This window comes from Prionailurus viverrinus, chromosome E2 (assembly GCF_022837055.1).
Source record: "Prionailurus viverrinus isolate Anna chromosome E2, UM_Priviv_1.0, whole genome shotgun sequence".
Lineage (NCBI taxonomy): Eukaryota > Metazoa > Chordata > Mammalia > Carnivora > Felidae > Prionailurus > Prionailurus viverrinus.
Genome location: NC_062575.1, coordinates 2,861,673 through 2,880,533, shown reverse-complemented (window position 1 = coordinate 2,880,533; position 18,861 = coordinate 2,861,673). Strand labels below are relative to the sequence as shown.

At 45.2% G+C, this 18,861-nt stretch overlaps 1 protein-coding gene across 11 annotated transcripts in view; it reads right to left on the bottom strand.

Moving 5' to 3' along the window:
• The window catches only part of NLRP13 (NLR family pyrin domain containing 13), a 143,455-nt gene that overhangs the window by 39,012 nt on the left and 85,582 nt on the right, over positions 1 to 18,861 (bottom strand). For 8 of the 11 annotated variants that reach the window (XR_007147213.1, XM_047834427.1, XM_047834426.1 and 5 more), the window contains 7 exons: positions 17,855 to 18,220; positions 12,284 to 12,448; positions 5,809 to 7,396; positions 4,004 to 4,168; positions 2,353 to 2,520; positions 1,734 to 1,904; positions 983 to 1,153 (listed from right to left, as the gene is read on the bottom strand). Coding sequence is in view for 10 of the 11 variants with exons in the window: in XM_047834427.1 (XP_047690383.1) it covers positions 983 to 1,153; positions 1,734 to 1,904; positions 2,353 to 2,520; positions 4,004 to 4,168; positions 5,809 to 7,396; positions 12,284 to 12,448; positions 17,855 to 18,155 (2,729 nt within the window). In the remaining variant the exon portion in view is untranslated. The remainder of the gene's footprint in view (positions 1 to 982; positions 1,154 to 1,733; positions 1,905 to 2,352; positions 2,521 to 4,003; positions 4,169 to 5,808; positions 7,397 to 12,283; positions 12,449 to 17,854; positions 18,221 to 18,861) is intronic. The other 3 variants (XM_047834431.1, XM_047834432.1, XM_047834435.1) reach the window with 3 other exon arrangements.

Here is an 18,861-nt window from a genome sequence, read left to right as displayed (position 1 = left end):
TAGTCTACCCTTCAACAGCAGTCCAGGTGATCGTTCAGAGTCTGTCCCTGTACAACCTCCAGTCCTCAGAGGACTTTCCACCTTGCTCCAAACAAAACAGATTCGTACATGGCCAGGGCATATTCCCATTATCCCCCTCGCTCACATTACTCCAGCCTTACGAGTCCTCTGGATGTTCCTACAACACTCCAGTCTCGGAACTTTCCTTCCTCTTCCTTCTCTGTGTCTGGTTCCTTCAGTCTCTGCTTCAGTGTCACCTCCTCAGGTCAGTGGGAGACCTTACCAGGAAACCAACACACCATGCCTTGTCTACTCATTCCACTTTGTCTTCCTCGCTGAACTACTGGTTTTTTGTTTTTGTTTTTGTTTTTGTTTTTTGGTATCTCACTCATCCATCTACACCCTCCTCACAGGCAGGAAGCTTCTCTGTCTTATCCACCACCCCAACCTTGGTGCCCAGCTGTGTTGGGATAAAGGAGCTCAGATATAGGTTGACTAAATCGTAATTTCCTGGTATCCTTGTTAAAACTGAATTCCTTGGCACAACCCCCAGAGATTGATTCAACAAATTGAGGGTGCTACTCAGAATCTGTGTTTAGAACGGTGCCAGGCACATGGAGTACTTGCTCGATGTGTGTTAGTGTTCAGTGATAGAAATGGGTCCCAAGTGGGGGTGCCTGGGTGGCTCAGTTGGTTAAGCATCCAACTTTGGCTCAGGTCATGATCTCACAGTTTGTGAGTTCGAGCCCTGCATCGGGCTCTGCACTGACAGCTTAGAGCCTGGAGCCTGCTTTGGATTCTGCATCTCCCTCTCTCTCTGCTCCTCCCCTGCTCATGCTCTGTCTCTCCTTCAAAAATAAATAAAACATTTTTAAAAATTAAAAAAAGAAAAAAGAAACGGGTCCCAAATGAAGGGCCCATTGTTTTCCTCCATGCCCACCCCCAAGCAGAGTCATTTCTAGAAACACCAGGAGACACTCACACCAGTCTCTCTAAGGCACACTCGTGGTGAGTCAGGGAAGCACACAAGAGCCTCACACCCTCGTCTCTGAGCGGATTAAATCCCAGGCACAGTCGACTTGTTCTCTGGGTACTGGTGAGGTACAAAGCTAGATCCTGATAGCTGGCTGCTGACAGGTTGCATTTCTCCAGGCTGCAGAGGAAGACACAGGTACAGCACGAGCCTCAGACATGCCCACGTTTTCTTTCTCAAACTCTCAGTCCCTTAGGCCACACATCTGGGACCCAGACATCGTGAAAGATTAAACTGTATAAAGAACAAAAGCTTCCAGGAGAAAAAAGTGGGTCAAGGTAAGGTTTCTCATTCTCAACCCTACTGACCTTTGGTCAAGAACATTCTTTGTGGTGCTGGTGTGGAGGTGGGGGCTTGTGTGTGGGGGTTCTCAAGTGCATTGAAGGATATTGATCACACCTAGTCTTCACCCACTACATGCCAGTAGCATCTTCCCCTCCAAATTGTGAGGACCAAGTCAATGTCCAGACACTGTCCCCTGGAGGACAAGACCACCACCAGTTTAAAACCACTGGGTTTAGGGGAGACTGGCAGGAGAGACACCACAGTCAAGGTGAGGGCAAAACTGCCCAAGACAGAGCCCTAAGGAGGAAGATGGAAAGAGTGAAGACGGGGAATGTGTCCGTGGGATGGGTAACTACAATGGGATGTTCCCCAAGACTCCCCAAAGATGCTATTTAGACAAGGCAGGAAGGCTTACGACAACTCCTTCAGGGAAGACTCGGGCATCTCCGAGGGTCCCTGCAGACTTTTCACCTCAACACCAGAGAGATCATTGTCCCCCAGGCTGAGGAAGCGCACACTCAAGTTCTTGCTGAGCTCCAGAAAGAGATGACGACAGGCTAGAGGGGTGAGGCCACAGGATTCCAACCTACCAGAGAGGCCCCAACACAGGGAGTTACTCCCGGCGAAGAGGGATCTTCATTTGGAGTCCCCCTTGCTTTACAACCAAAAGCCAATTTCTCCTTGTTCTTCACCCTTTCTCCTGGCAGGATGGTCTCCAAGTCAGTGCTACTCAGAGTGTGGTCCAAGGTCCAGCGCCACCTTGGAGCCTGTTAGAAATGCTGCCAACCCCCACCACCCACCCAGAAGCCCTGCTGGGGCTCAGGGGGTGGGTTCCAGCCCCCTGCCTTTTAACACACCCCCTCAGGTGGCTCTGGCAGGCAAGAATTTTGCAAAGCACTGCTCTGTACCCATGCGTGTTCCCTTTGCTCATCTTTCTCTACAGCCTTTCGCTGCTGTGCTGAGTCCCATCCTCCCAATGCAGCCCTGAACTGTGGGGTGACCTTGGGGACCAAGCCAGAAAACCAGAGACTTACCACAGATACTGGATGTTGCAGGCTGAGTGCCTCAAGGTTTTAAAGATCATCGTGGACACGGGAATTCCCAGGTTGTTCGAGCTCAAGTTCAAGTGTGTCAGCCTGTGGTTACCATACAGGACAAGGACAAGTTCCTTCAGAATCCTCACAGGAGTTATTGATTTGCACCTGGGGAAGAGAGCCGGGGAGGAGGGTAAGCCTCATGGAGGGAAGTGCTTCCTCATCTCGCTTTTCTACCACACCCATGCATATGCATGCTTGCACACACACACGTGCATACACACACCCTCCCTCAAGGACGTGCATATACAAGAGGAATCCAAAAACTGATTTGAATTCATCCAAATTTGGATACATCCAAAGCACAGTTGGATGTATTAAATCAGAAACCAACCCCCCACTCTTCCTTGGGGTGGGTGTCCCCCACACCAACCCAGTACTGCCTAGTGAGAACACATCTCTCCTCTTGTTTTCTCTTAAGTTTATTTCTCCTCATCTTTAGTACTAAGTGAGAAGACCAAGAGCGAGGGAAAGGGGGAAGGATGAAAAAGCAGATCGTCAAGCAGGATGTTTAAGGCTGCCTCCCAGGTGTTGGAGCCAGCGCCCTCAGGTTTGAGGGGAGTCATTACTGCCAAATCCTTGCCTCTTAACTGAGTCAACACATGCTTCTGATCCTCAGACCTTGAGGTAACACCGAATTGCAGAGGGACAGCAGGACAGAATCAGTTGGCCTGAACTCAAGAGCATCCAACCCAACACCTTCTCCAACAAGAGCCACTCACTCTGTCCTTGGTCAGGTAGCTCTTCCCTGGCTCCCCCTTCAAGAGCCACCTCCATTCTTCGCCACCTTCAAGCCAGATTTAAGGCCCTGTGATCTCTATTTACATCATGTGAGAGAGGCTTCAGTCCAGAATGATGCTTCAGCTCCACAACTCGGCCTTTACTCAAGTATCTTTTATTTTATTTTATTTTATTTTATTTTATTTTATTTTATTTTATTTTATTTTATTTTTTTACTCAAATACCTTTTAGATAGGGTGTGAAAGAGGAGGCTTGGCATTTTTAGATAGAAGAAGGACCTCTCCTGAGTCCCTGAACGGATTTCCCCCCTGCTTTGGGAGAGGTCACGGTCTCCTACACTACTCTGATCATTTGCGTCTGTTTCTCCAACACTGTGAGCTCCAGGAAGGCAGGAATTATCTGTTCTGTTCACTGCTATAACCTCAGAACAGAGACGAGATGCTAGGTCTTCACTGAATGAACAAATGCTTCACTGCAAACTATCCACCTTTCCTTAAGACACAACACTTCACCTAGACTCCACATGAACTCTGGCTCTCCTCAAGCGCTTGGTCTCCACCACATCTTACAAGTCTTCTACTCCTTCATATCCAGCTCAAGACAGCAGCCTCATGCAGAGTTCATATGGAAAAACTAGTTGGCCTATGCATTTCTCTCATGCAAGACCACACACGGCAGGGTGTTGGGTCTTTGCCCAAGGAGCAGTTTTGCTCATAAAGGGCACTTATTTTATTCTCCCGAGCACCTGAACTTACTTTCTGGAAAACAGACACTCAATGCAATAATCCCAAGGAAGACATTGGATTATCTTCCAATGGAATTTTTCACACTGTGAGGGTCTCACACTTACGTCAGTTTTTGGAGTTTGCACCTTGGATTTCTCAGCTCGTAACAGAGTTTCTTCATTGAAAAAGCATTAAGCTTGCTGTTACTGAAGTCCAGCTCAGTCAGATTCCCATTGGAAAACACGGAGCAAACATCCTGCCACTGACGTATCTTGGAATGTGGCCTTGTCCTTTATGAGGGAGGCAAAGAAGGGTTACTAGAGTAAGTGATCTTCAACCAACACCCAGAGTGTGGTCTACTGGAGATGCAAACAGACCCAGTGAAAGTGCAGGAATTTACTGGAGTTCAGGGCAGGAAAATCGTGACCCCCAGAAGCATAGCTCTCAAAGTCCCAGATGGTTTATTCCAACAATCCTCAACCACTCTTTTCGGAGGAAGGCAACCATGTAAGTGAGGTGAGGTGGCCATTGGATACTCCTTACGAGTTCAGACTTTAAGTCAAAAGGACCTAAGATAAACTCAGAGCTGTGTCACCTATGATATGATTTAATCTCTGTGCTCCAATTTTCTCTCCCTCAATGTAGATAATAAAACTTACCCTGGGGCGCCTGGGTGGTGCAGTCGGTTAAGCGTCCGACTTCAGCCAGGTCACGATCTCACAGTCCGTGAGTTCGAGCCCCGCATCAGGCTCTGGGCTGATGGCTCAGAGCCTGGAGCCTGTTTCCGATTCTGTGTCTCCCTCTCTCTCTGCCCCTCCCCTGTTCATGCTCTGTCTCTCTCTGTCCCAAAAATAAATAAACGTTGAAAAAAAAAATTAAAAAAAAAAAACTTACCCTAATAGAATTTTGTGATTTAAAAAAAGGGGGGTGCCTGAGTGGCTCAGTTGGTTAAGAATCTCTTTTTTAATTTATTTTTTAAAATTTATATCCAAGTTAATTAGCATATAGTGCAACAATGATTTCAGGAGTAGATTCCTTAATGCCCCTTTCTTATTTAGCCCATCCCTCCTCCTCCAACCCCTCCAGTAACCCTCTGTTTGTTCTCTGTATTTAAGTCTCTTATGTTTTGTCCCCATTTTTATATTATTTTTACTTCCCTTCCCTTGTGTTCATCTGTTCTGTGTCTTAAATTCCTATGATTGAAGGCATATGATATTTGTCTTTCTCTAATTTCACGTAGCATAATACCCTCCAGTTCCATCCATGTAGCATAGGACTCTTAATTTTGGCTCAGGCCATGATCTCCCAGTTTGTGAGTTGGAGCCCCATGTGGGGCTTTGCACTGACAGCGCAGAGCCTGCTTGGGATGGATGGTCTCTCCCGCTCTCTCAAAAATAAACTTAAAAAAAAAAAATCTAAAAAAAAAGGTTCATGTGATATTTAGAACTTAGGATAATTGGAATTCTAACTCTTTAGTATTTTCTTACTGCAGTAGGCTCTCAATGTTTATAAGAGTAAAAGAGCATTCAAGTCATGAATTAAACTTTTTATCTTAGATGAAGAAAGTAAAAACAAAGAACACGTTTTGGCACCTGAAGGATATAAAGTTCTACACGCGGAGCCCAGAATTATTACAGTGTTGGTTAGAGTAGTTGTTCCAACCTTAATGTATTTGTATTTGTATGTGTACATGTGCCCGTGTATTCGTGTTTAACATACCGGTTAATTCTGATCTACAATTAAAAACCACTGAGAAAAGACAAAAAGAAGCTGTGCTGTAGGGAAGCACGGACTAACCTTGACACCAGAAGATATGTTTGGTTAACCATAATCACTGACAACACAACACATCCCCAGTTTTTCATGGAAGAACTTGGACAGAGCCTGGAAAGAAGAAATCTGGGAGGGGAAACAGCCTTGCATTACTCACTCCAGAGTTTCCAAGTTGAAAGTCAGTTCCGTCTGAGGGATAGCACTGCTGACAGAAAGCCTTAGCTTACTTAGCCTTTGACAGTGTTTTAGGCAAAATGAAGACACTTGGAGTTGTAGACTCCCAAAGATATCGAGGTCAGCCTCAAGGAGATGACTCAAAATCTGCCTTACAAAGTTTTCCTCCCGAGTCTCGTATAAGCACTCAAAGAAGTGTAGGAATTCAAAACAGCTGGAGACGAGGTCATAGCTTTCTAATTCATCTGCCCATTCTAGTAATTCATCCGTTGTCCTATGACTCATTTTACAACGCAAAGTATCTTCCAGTTCTTCTGCGAGGTTTCTTTTTAAAAGGCCAAAGAAAAACAGAGCCATCTGGTTCCAGTAGAAGTTTGTGTCAGCCAAAGCATCGTTCAGAAGCACTCTCATCTCCTGGTGCTTTGGAGGACCACCAATGGATCCTCTCACCCCCCTGAGCACATAGAACATGGCTCCCAAAAACACCTGGAAACTCTGGTGAGTGAAAGTAACACAATCTTCACAGTCGCTGACCTTTCGAAGAATATTCAACCTGAGGAGAGAATCAATGACAGGTGCTTCCAGGTGCCTGTGTTTGAGGTCCTTCTTTGCAAATGTGAATTTCCAAAACCACATCCCCTCTGCAGCCAGAGAGCACAGGGCTCTCCATTGATCTGGCCAGCTCTGGTCTGACAAACTCACCTCTGCTGTGGCGAGCAAGCTGGAGAAAAAGTAGACGTACAGGCTGGTGGTGGTCTGGGTGCTTAGCTGGAAGTGAGGATTTCTCGCCATTTGCCGCTTCAGGCAGGAACAGACGGTCCAGCACACCATGGGGGCAGAGCAGAAGTGAAAGAGAGATTCATTCTTTCTTACCCAATGCAAGATTTTCTTAGCTTTGTTTTGGTCACCAAAGTACCTGATGAAATACTCCTCCCGGTCTCCTTCTGTGAACCCTACGATTTGTACAAACCATGGATTCAGTAACAACTTTTTAAGATCATTGGTTCTATACTCCTTGGTCGTGATCAGTAAGGTAGCCAGGGGAACCAACTCTTTCTTCAATAAGTGGAACAGGATTCTGTTGACTGGGAGTTGCTGGTACCAGTCTTTACATGGTGGACTCTCATCCAAAGTGGAGGGCACGTCCATTTCTTCAAAGCCATCGATGACAAACAGGAGGCTCTCGGGGCGACTCATGAGAGCTTCAATGGGGGCCTGGGAGTCAGGCCAGTCCCAGGAAAGCAGGCCAGCTAATGTGGTATCCTTCATGTCTCTAACTTTATGGCAGCTGATAAAGAAAACATAGGAGAATCTCTGATGAAAGAGAAAGCCCTCTGCCCAATGCAGCACAACCTTCATTGCCAGGGTGGTCTTCCCAACCCCTGCTAGACCCTCTAAGACGATCGTCTGTGGCTGGGCTCCAGTCCTGTTAGGATACAGGAGGCTCTTCAGTCCTTCATGTTCCTTTTCAGTCACATTACGCAGGTATATATGGTCTTCAGGCCAAGGGATGTTGTCCCACATCGTCAGTATTTTAGCCTTCATTCTCTCTCTGTATCTTCTTCTGTGGTCTAAAAACAGAGAAGTGAGGCAAAACACAACACAATAATGGTCAGAAGGAGGTTCAGCCTCAGGAATACTAAGTCCTTATATAAAGCCTTGAACAAGACAAACAAGTTCTGCCTTTGAGAGTCTAACTTTTGGAGGAGGACCGTGTGGTGATTGAGAGGAGCCAAGGTAGAAGTAAATAGTTTAAGGATATACACAAATAAAAAAAAAAAAACACAAGAGGACACAAGAGAGACTGAGAATGCCCTCTGAGGTGGGAAAGGGATCTGCAGAGGCTTCTGGATGAGAGTTAGTGCCATAGTCGTGAGAAGCCACTAGTCCAAGATGTAGAAGGAGAGGTTGCCAGGCAGAGTGAAAAGCTACCACAAACACCTTCACACAGGAAGAACATTCTAGAACACAGCAAGATGCCCAATAGGTGAGCTCAACTCTGGGGAGGGGCCGGTCATGAGTATCTTCATTCTAAAGGCCAAGAGATTATCTACATTTTTCAAAGGTCACTGTTGTTTGCAGAGGGGATTATGGTGCAAGAAACCCACTCAAGAAGCTACTTCGATCGTCTAAGTGAAAGTCAGCAGGTTTGGTCAAACATACCCATTGATAACCTAACAGCAACAACAGGTCTCTGGTTCCCTGTGGAAGCACTTGGCACAGCCTGTGAACAACTAAAGCACATGTATATAAAATGAATGGGGCGGGGTGAGGGGCACCTGGGTGGCTCAGTTGGTTGAGCACCACACTTCAGGTCAGGTCATGATCTCACAGTTTGTGAGTTTGAGTCCCATGTCAGGCTCTGTGCTGACAGCTCAGAGCCTGGAGCCTGCTTTGGATTCTGTGTCTCCCTCTCTCTCTCTGCCCCTCCCCTGCTCACACTCCATGTCTCTCTCTCTCTAAAATAAACGTTTAAAATTTTTTTTAAAATAAAATAAAATGAATAGATCCAGGGTATATCTGGAGAGTAGAGCCAACAGCATTACCAATGGATTTCTCACGTGGGGGTGGGGACTGCTAAGGAAAATAGTTGTACCTGCATTCTATGTTTGTGGATTAATTAGCCACAAACTTAATTAGCTCAGTGGAGGAAGATTCCATTTACTACATGCACACACATGTTCCTGGTGGAAAGAACACAGAGTAGGAATACCAAAGACCCACCTTCACATTTTCTTCAAGATTTAGAATACTTAGGACTGCGATGCTCTGTGGACACTCCACTTCTTTGAACCTCAGTTCCCTTGTGTAGGAGTTCAAAATAAGCAGTAAAGAATGGAAAAACATTTTTCTTTCACCCATCAGAAGGGAAAGGTCATCTTCCGGAGGTAGGACAGAAAGAGAGAATCCCAAGCAGGCTCCACACGTCAGTGCAGAGCCCAATGCAGGGCTCGAACTCATGAACTGTGAGATCATGACCTGAGCTGAGATCGAGACTGATGCTTACCTGACTGAGGCACCCAGGTGCCCCATAAACACATAATTTCTAAGTTGGTTACCTTTGTAGAATTGGTTATATAAGAAAAAATTTAGAATATTAAGCACTCTGTACCATTTATATTTGTTTGTATAACCACTTTACTCAAACCGGAAAACAAATCTAGGAACCAAAAACTTCCCCCAAAGTTGTAAAAAATATATTTTAAAAGAAATTACATCTATTTTATTTTTTTAAGTTTATTTGTTTTGAGAGAGAGAGAGAGAGAGAGAGAGAGAGAGAGAGAGAGAGAGAGAATCCCAAGCAGGCTCCACACCACCAGCACAGAGGCAGATGTGGGGCTCAAACTCACAAAACATGAGATCACAACCTGAGCCAAAATCAAGAGCCGGATGCTTAACAAACTAAGCCACCCAAGCATCCCATATTACATCTATTTTAAAAAGACACCAATAAGGGGAAATAGAGTTAAGAGTTTTGACATTAAAAATATTGATGGAGCACCTGGGCGGCTCAGTCAGTTGAGCATCTGACTTCAGCTCAGGTCATGATCTCCAGGTTCATAAGCTCGAGCCCCACATTAGGCTCTGTGCTGACAGTGCAGAGCCTGCTTCAGATCCTCTGTCCTCCTCTCTCTTCCCCTCCCCTGCTTGTGCTCAAAAATAAATAAAACATTAAAAAATATTATTGATTAAATAGATTTCATGGAAGGTATGATAGAAAGTTGAAGTAATCTCTCAGATGATTTTAACAAGAGCAAAGATAGTTGCTTGAGATTAAAACATTACATTTGGAGGATAGGCAAAATAGGTAAAGAAGTGGGGGATATAACAGGCAGAGCACAGGGAATAAAGTCAATGGTAATAGCGATGTATTCGGACAGATGATAGCTACACTTGTGAACACAGCATAATGTATAAACTTGTCGAATCACTATGTTGTACATCTGAAACTCATGTAACATTGTGCGTCAACTACACTTAAGTAAAAAAACAGTAAAATAAGTTTTGTTTTAAAAAGTTACAATCTAAAGGTTACTCCCAGGAAACACAACACCTAATTAGAGTTTCAGAAAAAGAACAGAGAAGGAACAACTAATGCCAAAGAGCTAACTCAAGAATATTTGAGAGAAGAGCACAGGTTTTTTACATTTACATGTCCTGCTTGGTATCCAATCCAATTAAGGGGATAAGAACCCAAAACCTAGTTACCCCATGACATTTCAGAACACAGGGGTGGAGGACCCCTTAAGCTTTCATAGTGTAAAAGATAGGTCATATACAAACAATGTAAAAAAAAATCAAGATTTATCAACAGTGGACACTAGAGGACATTGGAACACCAGAAACACAGAGAGAAAGGCTCTTGAACTGGACAATTACACCCAAGCAATTCATCAAGTAGCATACTAGAGAAATTTCCAATCAGGCAAACTCTCAAAGATATTACCTCATACGGACTTTTCTAAGTTATTATAAAATGGGTCCCCTGGAATAGCCATGAGAAAGACAGATGTGGAACCCAGGGAAAAGGGGATGGCACCTTTTGAGAATAGAAAATGGAAACGGAGATTAAATGAAGTCCCAGGATGGGAGGTAGGTGCTAGCGGATACAGACTAGGGAAAGATGGACGGCTTCAGGAATTGTCTAGAAATGGTGATGACGGAGCTGATGGGTTCCTTGTTACATCCGATTGCATTATACTCCCCAAAGAATTTGGGGATGATTATAATAATTGGATGGAAAGTTTAAAAAGGAATTATTAACTCAAACAAAAACAGGAAATGGTTCTCTCCAAAAGCTATGTGTAATGGGATGAACCGTGTCTCTCCTCTCTCTCTCTCTCTCTCTCTCTCTCTCTCTCTCACACACACACACACACACACACACACACACACACAGCTATGTCTACATCCTAATCCCTAGAACCTATGTGGCAAATGTGACTAAGAACCTTGAGGGGCGCCTGGGTGGCTCAGTCGGTTAAGCATCCGACTTTGGCTCAGGTCATAATCTCACGGTCCATGAGTTCAAGCCTCGCGTCGAGCTCTGTGCTGACAGCTTGGAGCCTGGAGCCTGCTTCAGATTCTGTGTCTCCCTCTCTCTCTGCCCCTCCCCCGTTCATGCTCTGTCTCTCTCTGTCCCAAAAATAAATAAAAACATTGAAAAAAAATTTTAAAATAAATAAATAAATAAATAAACATTAAAAAAAAAGAAGAAGAACTTTGAGGGGAGGAATTTATCCTGGATGGCCCTAAATGCAATCAAATGTATTCTCACAAGAGACAGAGAGATTTGTGACACAAAAGAGGTGGCCATGTGCCCACAGAGACAGAGATTGGTGGGATGCAGCCCCAAGCCCAGGAATGCCACCAGAAGCTGGATAAACAAAGATGGATGGTCCCCTCAAGCCCCAGGGTACCTCAAGGTGCCCTGGTGACACCTTGATTTTGGAATAATCCAGAACCATGAGGGAGTTAACTTCCGTTACTTAAGCCACCCAGTTTGTGAAAATTTATTACGGCAACTCTGGAAAACAAATACAGCACGTGATCCTGATGGATTATGTGGCTCAGCATTGGTTTATATCCCCAACACTGAAAATCCTTTCCTCCACAAAAATAAGTAATTGGAGAATGGAGATATTTACCTACTATGATAATTGATTGAAAAACTAAGAGGTTGCAGTGTATGTTAATCCCGTTTGAGCAGAGAAATAGTGAAAGTGGTGACGCAGAGTGGCAGAGGGTGGCTTCTACAGAATAGAACTCAAGCGATGTGCAAAAGGTTGATGTTTCTCATTACAAGTTTTAAGTTTCCATGATTCTTTCTGGATCATATACTAGTACATCTATTTGGTAAAACCTAGACTGTTCCTTAACTGCATATATTACTTTTTCAACATGAAAGTCTCCCACAATCAATGGGTACAAAACAAAACAAAACAAAACAAAACAAAACAAAACAAAACAAAACAAAACACAGTTACCTATTAATGAAAAGTCCAGAAACAGACACTGGTATCTAAGAACTAGAGAGCGGAGTCAGAGAAGTTATCCAGTTTATGCTAACTTATCATTCAATCAACAGCAGTGGGGGCGCCTGGGTGGTTCAGTTGGTTGAGCATCCAACCCTTGATCTCAGCTCAGGTCATGATCTTATGGTTCATGACATCAAACACCGCATCAGATTCCGTGCTGACAGTGTAGAACCTGCATGGGATTCTCCCTCCTCTCTCTCTCTGCCCGTCCCCTGCTCATGCACACTCTCTTTCTCTCAAAATATATAAACAAACATGAGGGGGAAAAAAAGCAGTAGTGGAAGACTAGGTTGGGAGGGATGAATTTCTCGCATGCTGTAAAGTGATGAACAATTGAGAGAAGGTGGCAATTATAGACCCAGTAAAATGGATGCCCCATCAAGCAATTTGTCCATCATCACCACCAAGTAGCATACAAACCTTTTTCTTCTTCTGGCACCTCTGGTTCTTCTTGGCTTGGATCTTGGGATCCCTGTGTCTGTGCTATCTCTGCAACAAACAGTGATGGTGGGATATTGAGATACCCAGGCTGTAAATGACCAGTGAAAGATGCTCTCTCCACAGGACCAACTGGTAAGCCTGGGACTGAAAAGACCAAAGGAATCTCATCCTCCAGCTCCATTTACTCAAGTACTTTGGACGCAGCCATCCCCTGTCAGGAATGCCGTCCTCCCCACACCCACATGGATCACTACCTCACCTGAGGTTTTGTTCAAATTTTAGCTCAACAGTGCTGGACAGTCCTGATTAGTACTGCAATTGATCTCTACAGCCCACACCTGAGGCTCTCCTCATTCACCTTTCTCTCTTCCAATTTCATTTGTCAACTCCTAACATGCCATGTGGTGTGCATATTTCTCAATTTCAGAGCCTCTCTCCGCACCTCCCCCACTGGAGGGACATGGGTGGCTAGCCTCTGTTCACCGATTTATCCCAAGTATGTAGAACAAGACCCAGCACAGAAAAGCCACTCCAATATTTCTGGATACCAGAGTATTACAGAAATAAAAGTACCAAGGGGTGCCTGGCTGGCTCAGTCAGTAGAGCATGTGACTCTTAATCTCAGCCCCACATTGTAGCGTGAATTCAAGCCCCACATTGGGCATGGAACCTACTTAAAAAAAAAAGAATTCTAGTGTTTTCAAATATTAAAAATGTAGGGGCACCTGGTGGCTCAGTCAGTTAAGCATCTGAGTTTGGCTCAGGTCATGATCTTGCAGTTCATGAGTTCAAGCCCCACATAGGGCTCTGTGCTGACAGCTCAGAGCCTGGATCCTGCTTCAGATTCTGTGTCTCCCATTCTCTCTGCCCCTCCTCTGCTCACACTCTCTCTCAAAAATAAACATTAAAAAGTGTAATATAAACTGGTATCCTGACTGCTTCTATGTACGATCATTAACTATACCAAATTCTTAAAAGCTTTCTATTGATTAAATATTGTTAAGAAAAAAAGACACAAAGAATCGGGTTTTAACCTAAACCTCCCTCCATGGGTTTCACAAAACCACTCTGAATGCCCCATTCCTCATGAGCTAAAGGGCCCTTCTGTGTCTAAGTCACACAGTAGTAATTCAGATTCCATTGCCCGGTGCTTAGTTATGAGCCAATGCCCTGAAAAGGATGTGGCTCTAAAGAGAACATGGATCTAATATTTATAATTCCATTGGTTGTCAAGGTTTGCAGGACTTGGTCTGGGTAGCCAGCTGGGTCCTGGCTTCCTCCTCATGTTCCCATGTTGCTTTGAAGACCTACGACCCATCACTCTCCACCAAGGAGGTCTTGGCCAAAAAAATCCCAGTTCTGTGGAGCCCCATAGAGCCTGCCTGTAGGGTCTGTCCAAGGTTAGACCAGCTCTCCTAGCAACAGGAACCTGAATTTGAATCTCATGGAGCATAGCTCAGCAGTCTAAGATCATCCCTCACCACTGGCTCCATTTATCTGTACACCAACTACATGACATATTGCCCTTCTTCTCTTGCACATAAACCCAGTGATGGAATCCTTGTAGGTTATAGCTTTGCTGCCACAATCTATATTTTGACACATTAAATTCAAGGCTCTAGATCTTGCTGGGGCCACCTGTCAAAAGAGGCAGGCTGTTCCAAGAAAACAGCCTAGAATTTGAGTCCAATTCCTTTGTATAAAGAACACACACACACCCATTTGACTTCCTTTTGTCTCTCTAGGAAAGCCTGTTGTACTACAGATTCACCTACCCAAAATCTGTTGAGATAGTCTTGGGTAGGACAGAAGGGATGTTCAGGGAGAGGGCAAAGATATTCCTGGTTCTGATACTGCCCATCCAGCATCGTCCTCAAAACTAGGACCTAGGGGCACCTGGGTGGCTCAGTCTGTTAAGCGGCCGACTTGGGCTCAGGTCATGATTTCGTGGTCCATGTGTTCGAGCCCCACGTCTGGCTCTGTGCTGACAGCTCAGAGCCTGAAGCCTGTTTCGGATTCTGTGTCTCCCTCTCTCTGACCCTCCCCCATTCATGCTCTGTCTCTATCTCAAAAATAAATAAACGTTAAAAAATTTTAAAAAAACTAGGACCTGGAATCTAGAAAAAACTACCCCAAAGATAAGCATATGTGGGAGAACTTTCTCTGAGCCCAGTGCCTTCTAAGAATTTCATCCTAGAAACTTAGAGGTGGGTACAGTTGGCCTGGTTTTCTCTTTATATATATTTATTTTTAAATATAAAATTTTTTGTCAAATTGGTTTCCATACAACACCCAGTGCTCCTCCCAACAAGTGCCCTCCTCCATGCCCATCACCCACCCTCCCCTCCCTCCCATTTCCCATCAACCCTCAGTTTATTCTCAGTTTTTAAGAGTCTCTTATGGTTTGGCTGTCTCCCTGTCTAACTTTTTTTCCCTTCTCCTCCCCCACGGTCTTCTGTTAAGGATCCACGTAGATCTACCCTATGACCCAGCAATAGCACGGCTAGTAATTTACCCAAGGGATACAGGAGTGCTGATGCATAGGGGCACTTGTACCCCAATGTTTACAGCATCACTTTCAACAATAGCCAAATTATGGAAAGAGCCTAAATGTCCATCAACTGATGAATGGATAAAGAAATTGTGGTTTATATACACAGTGGAGTACTACGTGGCAATAAGAATGAAATATGGCCCTTTGTAGCAACATGATGGAGCTGGAGAGTGTTATGCTAAGTGAAATAAGTCATACAGAGAAAGACAGATGCCATATGTTTTCACTCTTATGTGGGGTCTGGTTTTCAAGAAGAGAGAACAGGGGCCCAGTGGTAACTAATTTGCCCAGGGTTATAGTTGCTTACGTGGACCAGTCTTTGAATCCAGGCAATCTGACTCTAGAACCTGAGCTCCTAAACCCAGGGCCCCCAGAAGACAGGACACGTGTGTGTGCCCATCAACACAGATGCATTCACATACTCCTAGTCCACAGCATCGTTCAAGCACAGAGACCTTGTTATGCCGTAGTTCCTAGAAGAGGGAGCCAAGGGCCAGTAGAAGCTATCCTGGCCCACAGGACCTTTCATTGTCTCCCACGTTGGTGGATGTGGTCTAGGGCTTTTCCCTGCTGCAGACATATCCTCCACACCCCGTTGGAAGGCCAAGTGGGACCGAAAGAAGGACCAGGAAGAAGGGGTCCCTTCTTCATGCCAGGTCTGGCTCTACAGCCTTCACTCAGGGCCAGTGACCAGAAAGGAGATCCTTCCTTTAAGGGCGTCCTCCTCTGTTCAAATGCCTCCCTCTGGGGTTGCCAGTCTACAACAGGATTTAAGGAGACAAGGTCCCATTCTCTAGCTCTCTGCTCAACACCTGCCTATTCTAGACAAGACTAAATGAGGGATTTTAAATGAAGGGGGAGGTGGGAGGAGGGGCAGGCATAGACAGGGAAACCTAGTCCCACCCCATCCTCCTGCTCACCGGAAGATACAGAGCCTGAATTTCCAGGCTCAGGGTGTCCAATGCCAAAAGCTCAGAGACAGAAGACATCATGTTGCCAGCTCCCATCCCTACTCCTGAGAACCCATGCTCTCGTTGTGGGTCAAGAGAAGCAGTGTATGGTCAGGCACAGAGCCTCTGAGACCCGCTACCCGGGTTCAAGTCACCAGCTCTATGACCTTGGGCAACTCACTTGAGCTCTGGGCCTGTTGCCTGTCTATAAAACTGGAATGACAGTTGTTACCATACTCCTTAGAAGGAAGCCCTAAGTACAAATTCACAGGAGTAATTGGGGTCAATGCCTGGCTCATAACGAGTACTGGCAAACGTCAGGATTATTATTTTTTTAATGTTTAGACAGGGAGAGAGAGAGGAAGGAGGGTAGGGGCAGAGAGGGAGAGAAAGAGAATCCCAAGTAGGCTTCATGCTGTCAGCAAAGAGTCCAATGTGGGGCTCGATCCCACCAACCAGGAGATCATAACCTGAGCCAAGATCAAGAGTCAGATGGACACCCAACTGACTGAGTGACCCAGGCGCCCCAGTAATTTTGGTTTGTTTTTTTGTTTTTGTTTTTGTTTTTTACAGGTCTCAGAGGCAGCCAGGTCTGCCATCAAGATCTCTTAAGACTCACCACAGAGAGAAAACTGGATAAAAACCACACGGGTTTTTATTTTCATAGGAAAATGGGATCAGGAATACGTTCATTAAAAACAAACAAACAGGGGCACCTGGGTGGCACAGTCGGTTAAGTGTGCGACTTCAGCCAGGTCACGATCTCGCGGTCCGTGAGTTCGAGCCCCACGTCAGGCTCTGGGCTGATGGCTCAGAGCCTGGAGCCTGTTTCTGATTCTGTGTCTCCCTCTCTCTCTGCCCCTCCCCCATTCATGCTCTGTCTCTCTCTGTCCCAAAAATAAATAAACGTTGAAAAAAAATTAAAAAAAAAACAGCACAGTTTTACACTTGCTAACTGGTTATGAAACACATAACAACTACAATAAATACTGCATGATACAACGCCACACTAGGTAGCTAGTTAGCTACTGCAACACCACCATAAACACAGCATGCACTTTAGGGGTGGGGGAGCCTGACGTTTGCTTGCAGGTGTGGGAAGCGTTGTAGTTTGTGAGGTTTTGTGAAGTGGAAAGAGAGTGATCTGAAATCGGGCAGTAAGATGAAAAAAAATGAAATCTTGCCATTTGCAGCAATGGGGATGGAACTGGGGGGTATTATGCTGAGTGAAATAAGTCAGGCAGAGAAAGACGGATACCATATGTTTTCACTCATACGTGGATCCTGAGAAACCTAACAGAAGACCATGGAGGGAGAAAGGGGGGGGGGGAGTTACTGAGAGGGAGGGAGGCAAACCTTAAGAGACTTTTGGATACTGAGAACTGAGGGTTGATGGGAGTGGGGGAGAGGGGAAAGTGGGTGATGGGCATTGAGCAGAGCACCTGTTGGGAGGAGCACTGGGTGTTGTATGGAAACCAATTTGGCAATAAGTTGTATTTTAAAAAATGAAATTGGGCAGTAAGCATGAGTCACATGCACCCAAAACTTGGGAAGCCGGTAGATACTTGAGGTGTGTATATGTGCATGTGCATTTGGTATATTGCTTCACAGCTCCACTCAACTTGGTGTGGTTTTTTGTTTCGTTTGCATGTACCTAGGGTTTTCCTTGCAGGAAAAAAAAATCTGCATACGCAAACGTGAAATGCCTGTTATGCTCAAATCACTGCCTAATACTACAGCAGCATGGGAACAAATTTATATTTTGAAAAGAAGTCTTGCCACACGACTGAGTGTGTCTCTCACTTTCCTCTTTTTGCTTCGGATCGTCGTCAACTCCCGTTCCCTCCCAGGCTAGAGCTCCAAGTCTTTGTAGCTGTTATCCCTTTACCTGAAACTTTCATAGCCCAGCAGGGAGATTCTTTGTTATGGAATAGACTAGCACTTTGGCAGGACCCCATAAAAATCCAGCAGCATCCAGGAGCAGCAGGTCGATGCCCATCTGCCTCTCTGCCCCCATCTATCCATCCTTCCTACGAACCCACTCACCATTCATCATCGCTCGAACTTCTGTACACTGTGAAGTCAGGTTCATGTTGTCAAAGATGCTGAGGGTCACTTCCCAGATCTGCCTTTCTGAAAAGTATTCACTCAACAGACACAACAGGTTAGTGGGATCGATGGCTTTCAAGTTTGCCCAGGGTATCTGCTGGAAGTTCCCAAGCAGCAGCTGTGAGGACTGGAGGCAGATCTTGAATTCCTCCAGCTGAGGCTGATCCAGGCCCATCAGGTAGGACAGAAGCTTATTATAGGAACCATCGTCGACATAGATGTTCGCTGAGGAGCTCATCTTGCTGAACACGCAGGATTTCTAGCTCTGCCCAACAACTGTTACATCCACAGCACAAACAGGACCTGTAGAGAAGAAAGGGAGTTGAAACCTTAAGCCAGGACTTGCACCTCCTCCAAAACTCATCGACACGCTTATTCTATCTTCTCCCAGGAGCACTTCCTGCTATCTGTGTTTGTGTACTTCTCTAGCTCTCCTCTGTAAGACCATGCATGCCCTCTGGACAGAGACGTTGTCTGTTCTTGGCTGCATGACCAGTGCCTAGAGCAGCACCTGGCACACGAGAAGGAATAAGGAATACCAAACACTTACTCCACACCACAGCCGCTCACTCTCATTTCATTTTCTAAACCACCAGTGACACACAGGTACATCAATTAGCTCTATTTTATAAAAGAGAAAATGAAAGGACATCTTTGAATTGCTGTAAAAAGGGGTGCCTGGGTGGCTCAGTCGGTTAAGCATCCGACTTCAGCTCAGATCACAATCTCATGGCTTGTGAATTCAAACCCTGGTTCGGGCTCTGGGCTGACAGCTCAGAGCCTAGAGCCTGCTTTGGATTCTGAGTCTCCCTCTCTCTCTGCACCTTCCCCACTTGTTCTCTGTCTTAGTCTCTCAAAATTAAATGAACATTTTTTAAAAAACTAAAAATAAATAAAATAAATTGCTGTGAAGAAAAGAAATATACCACCCACCTAGATTCTAT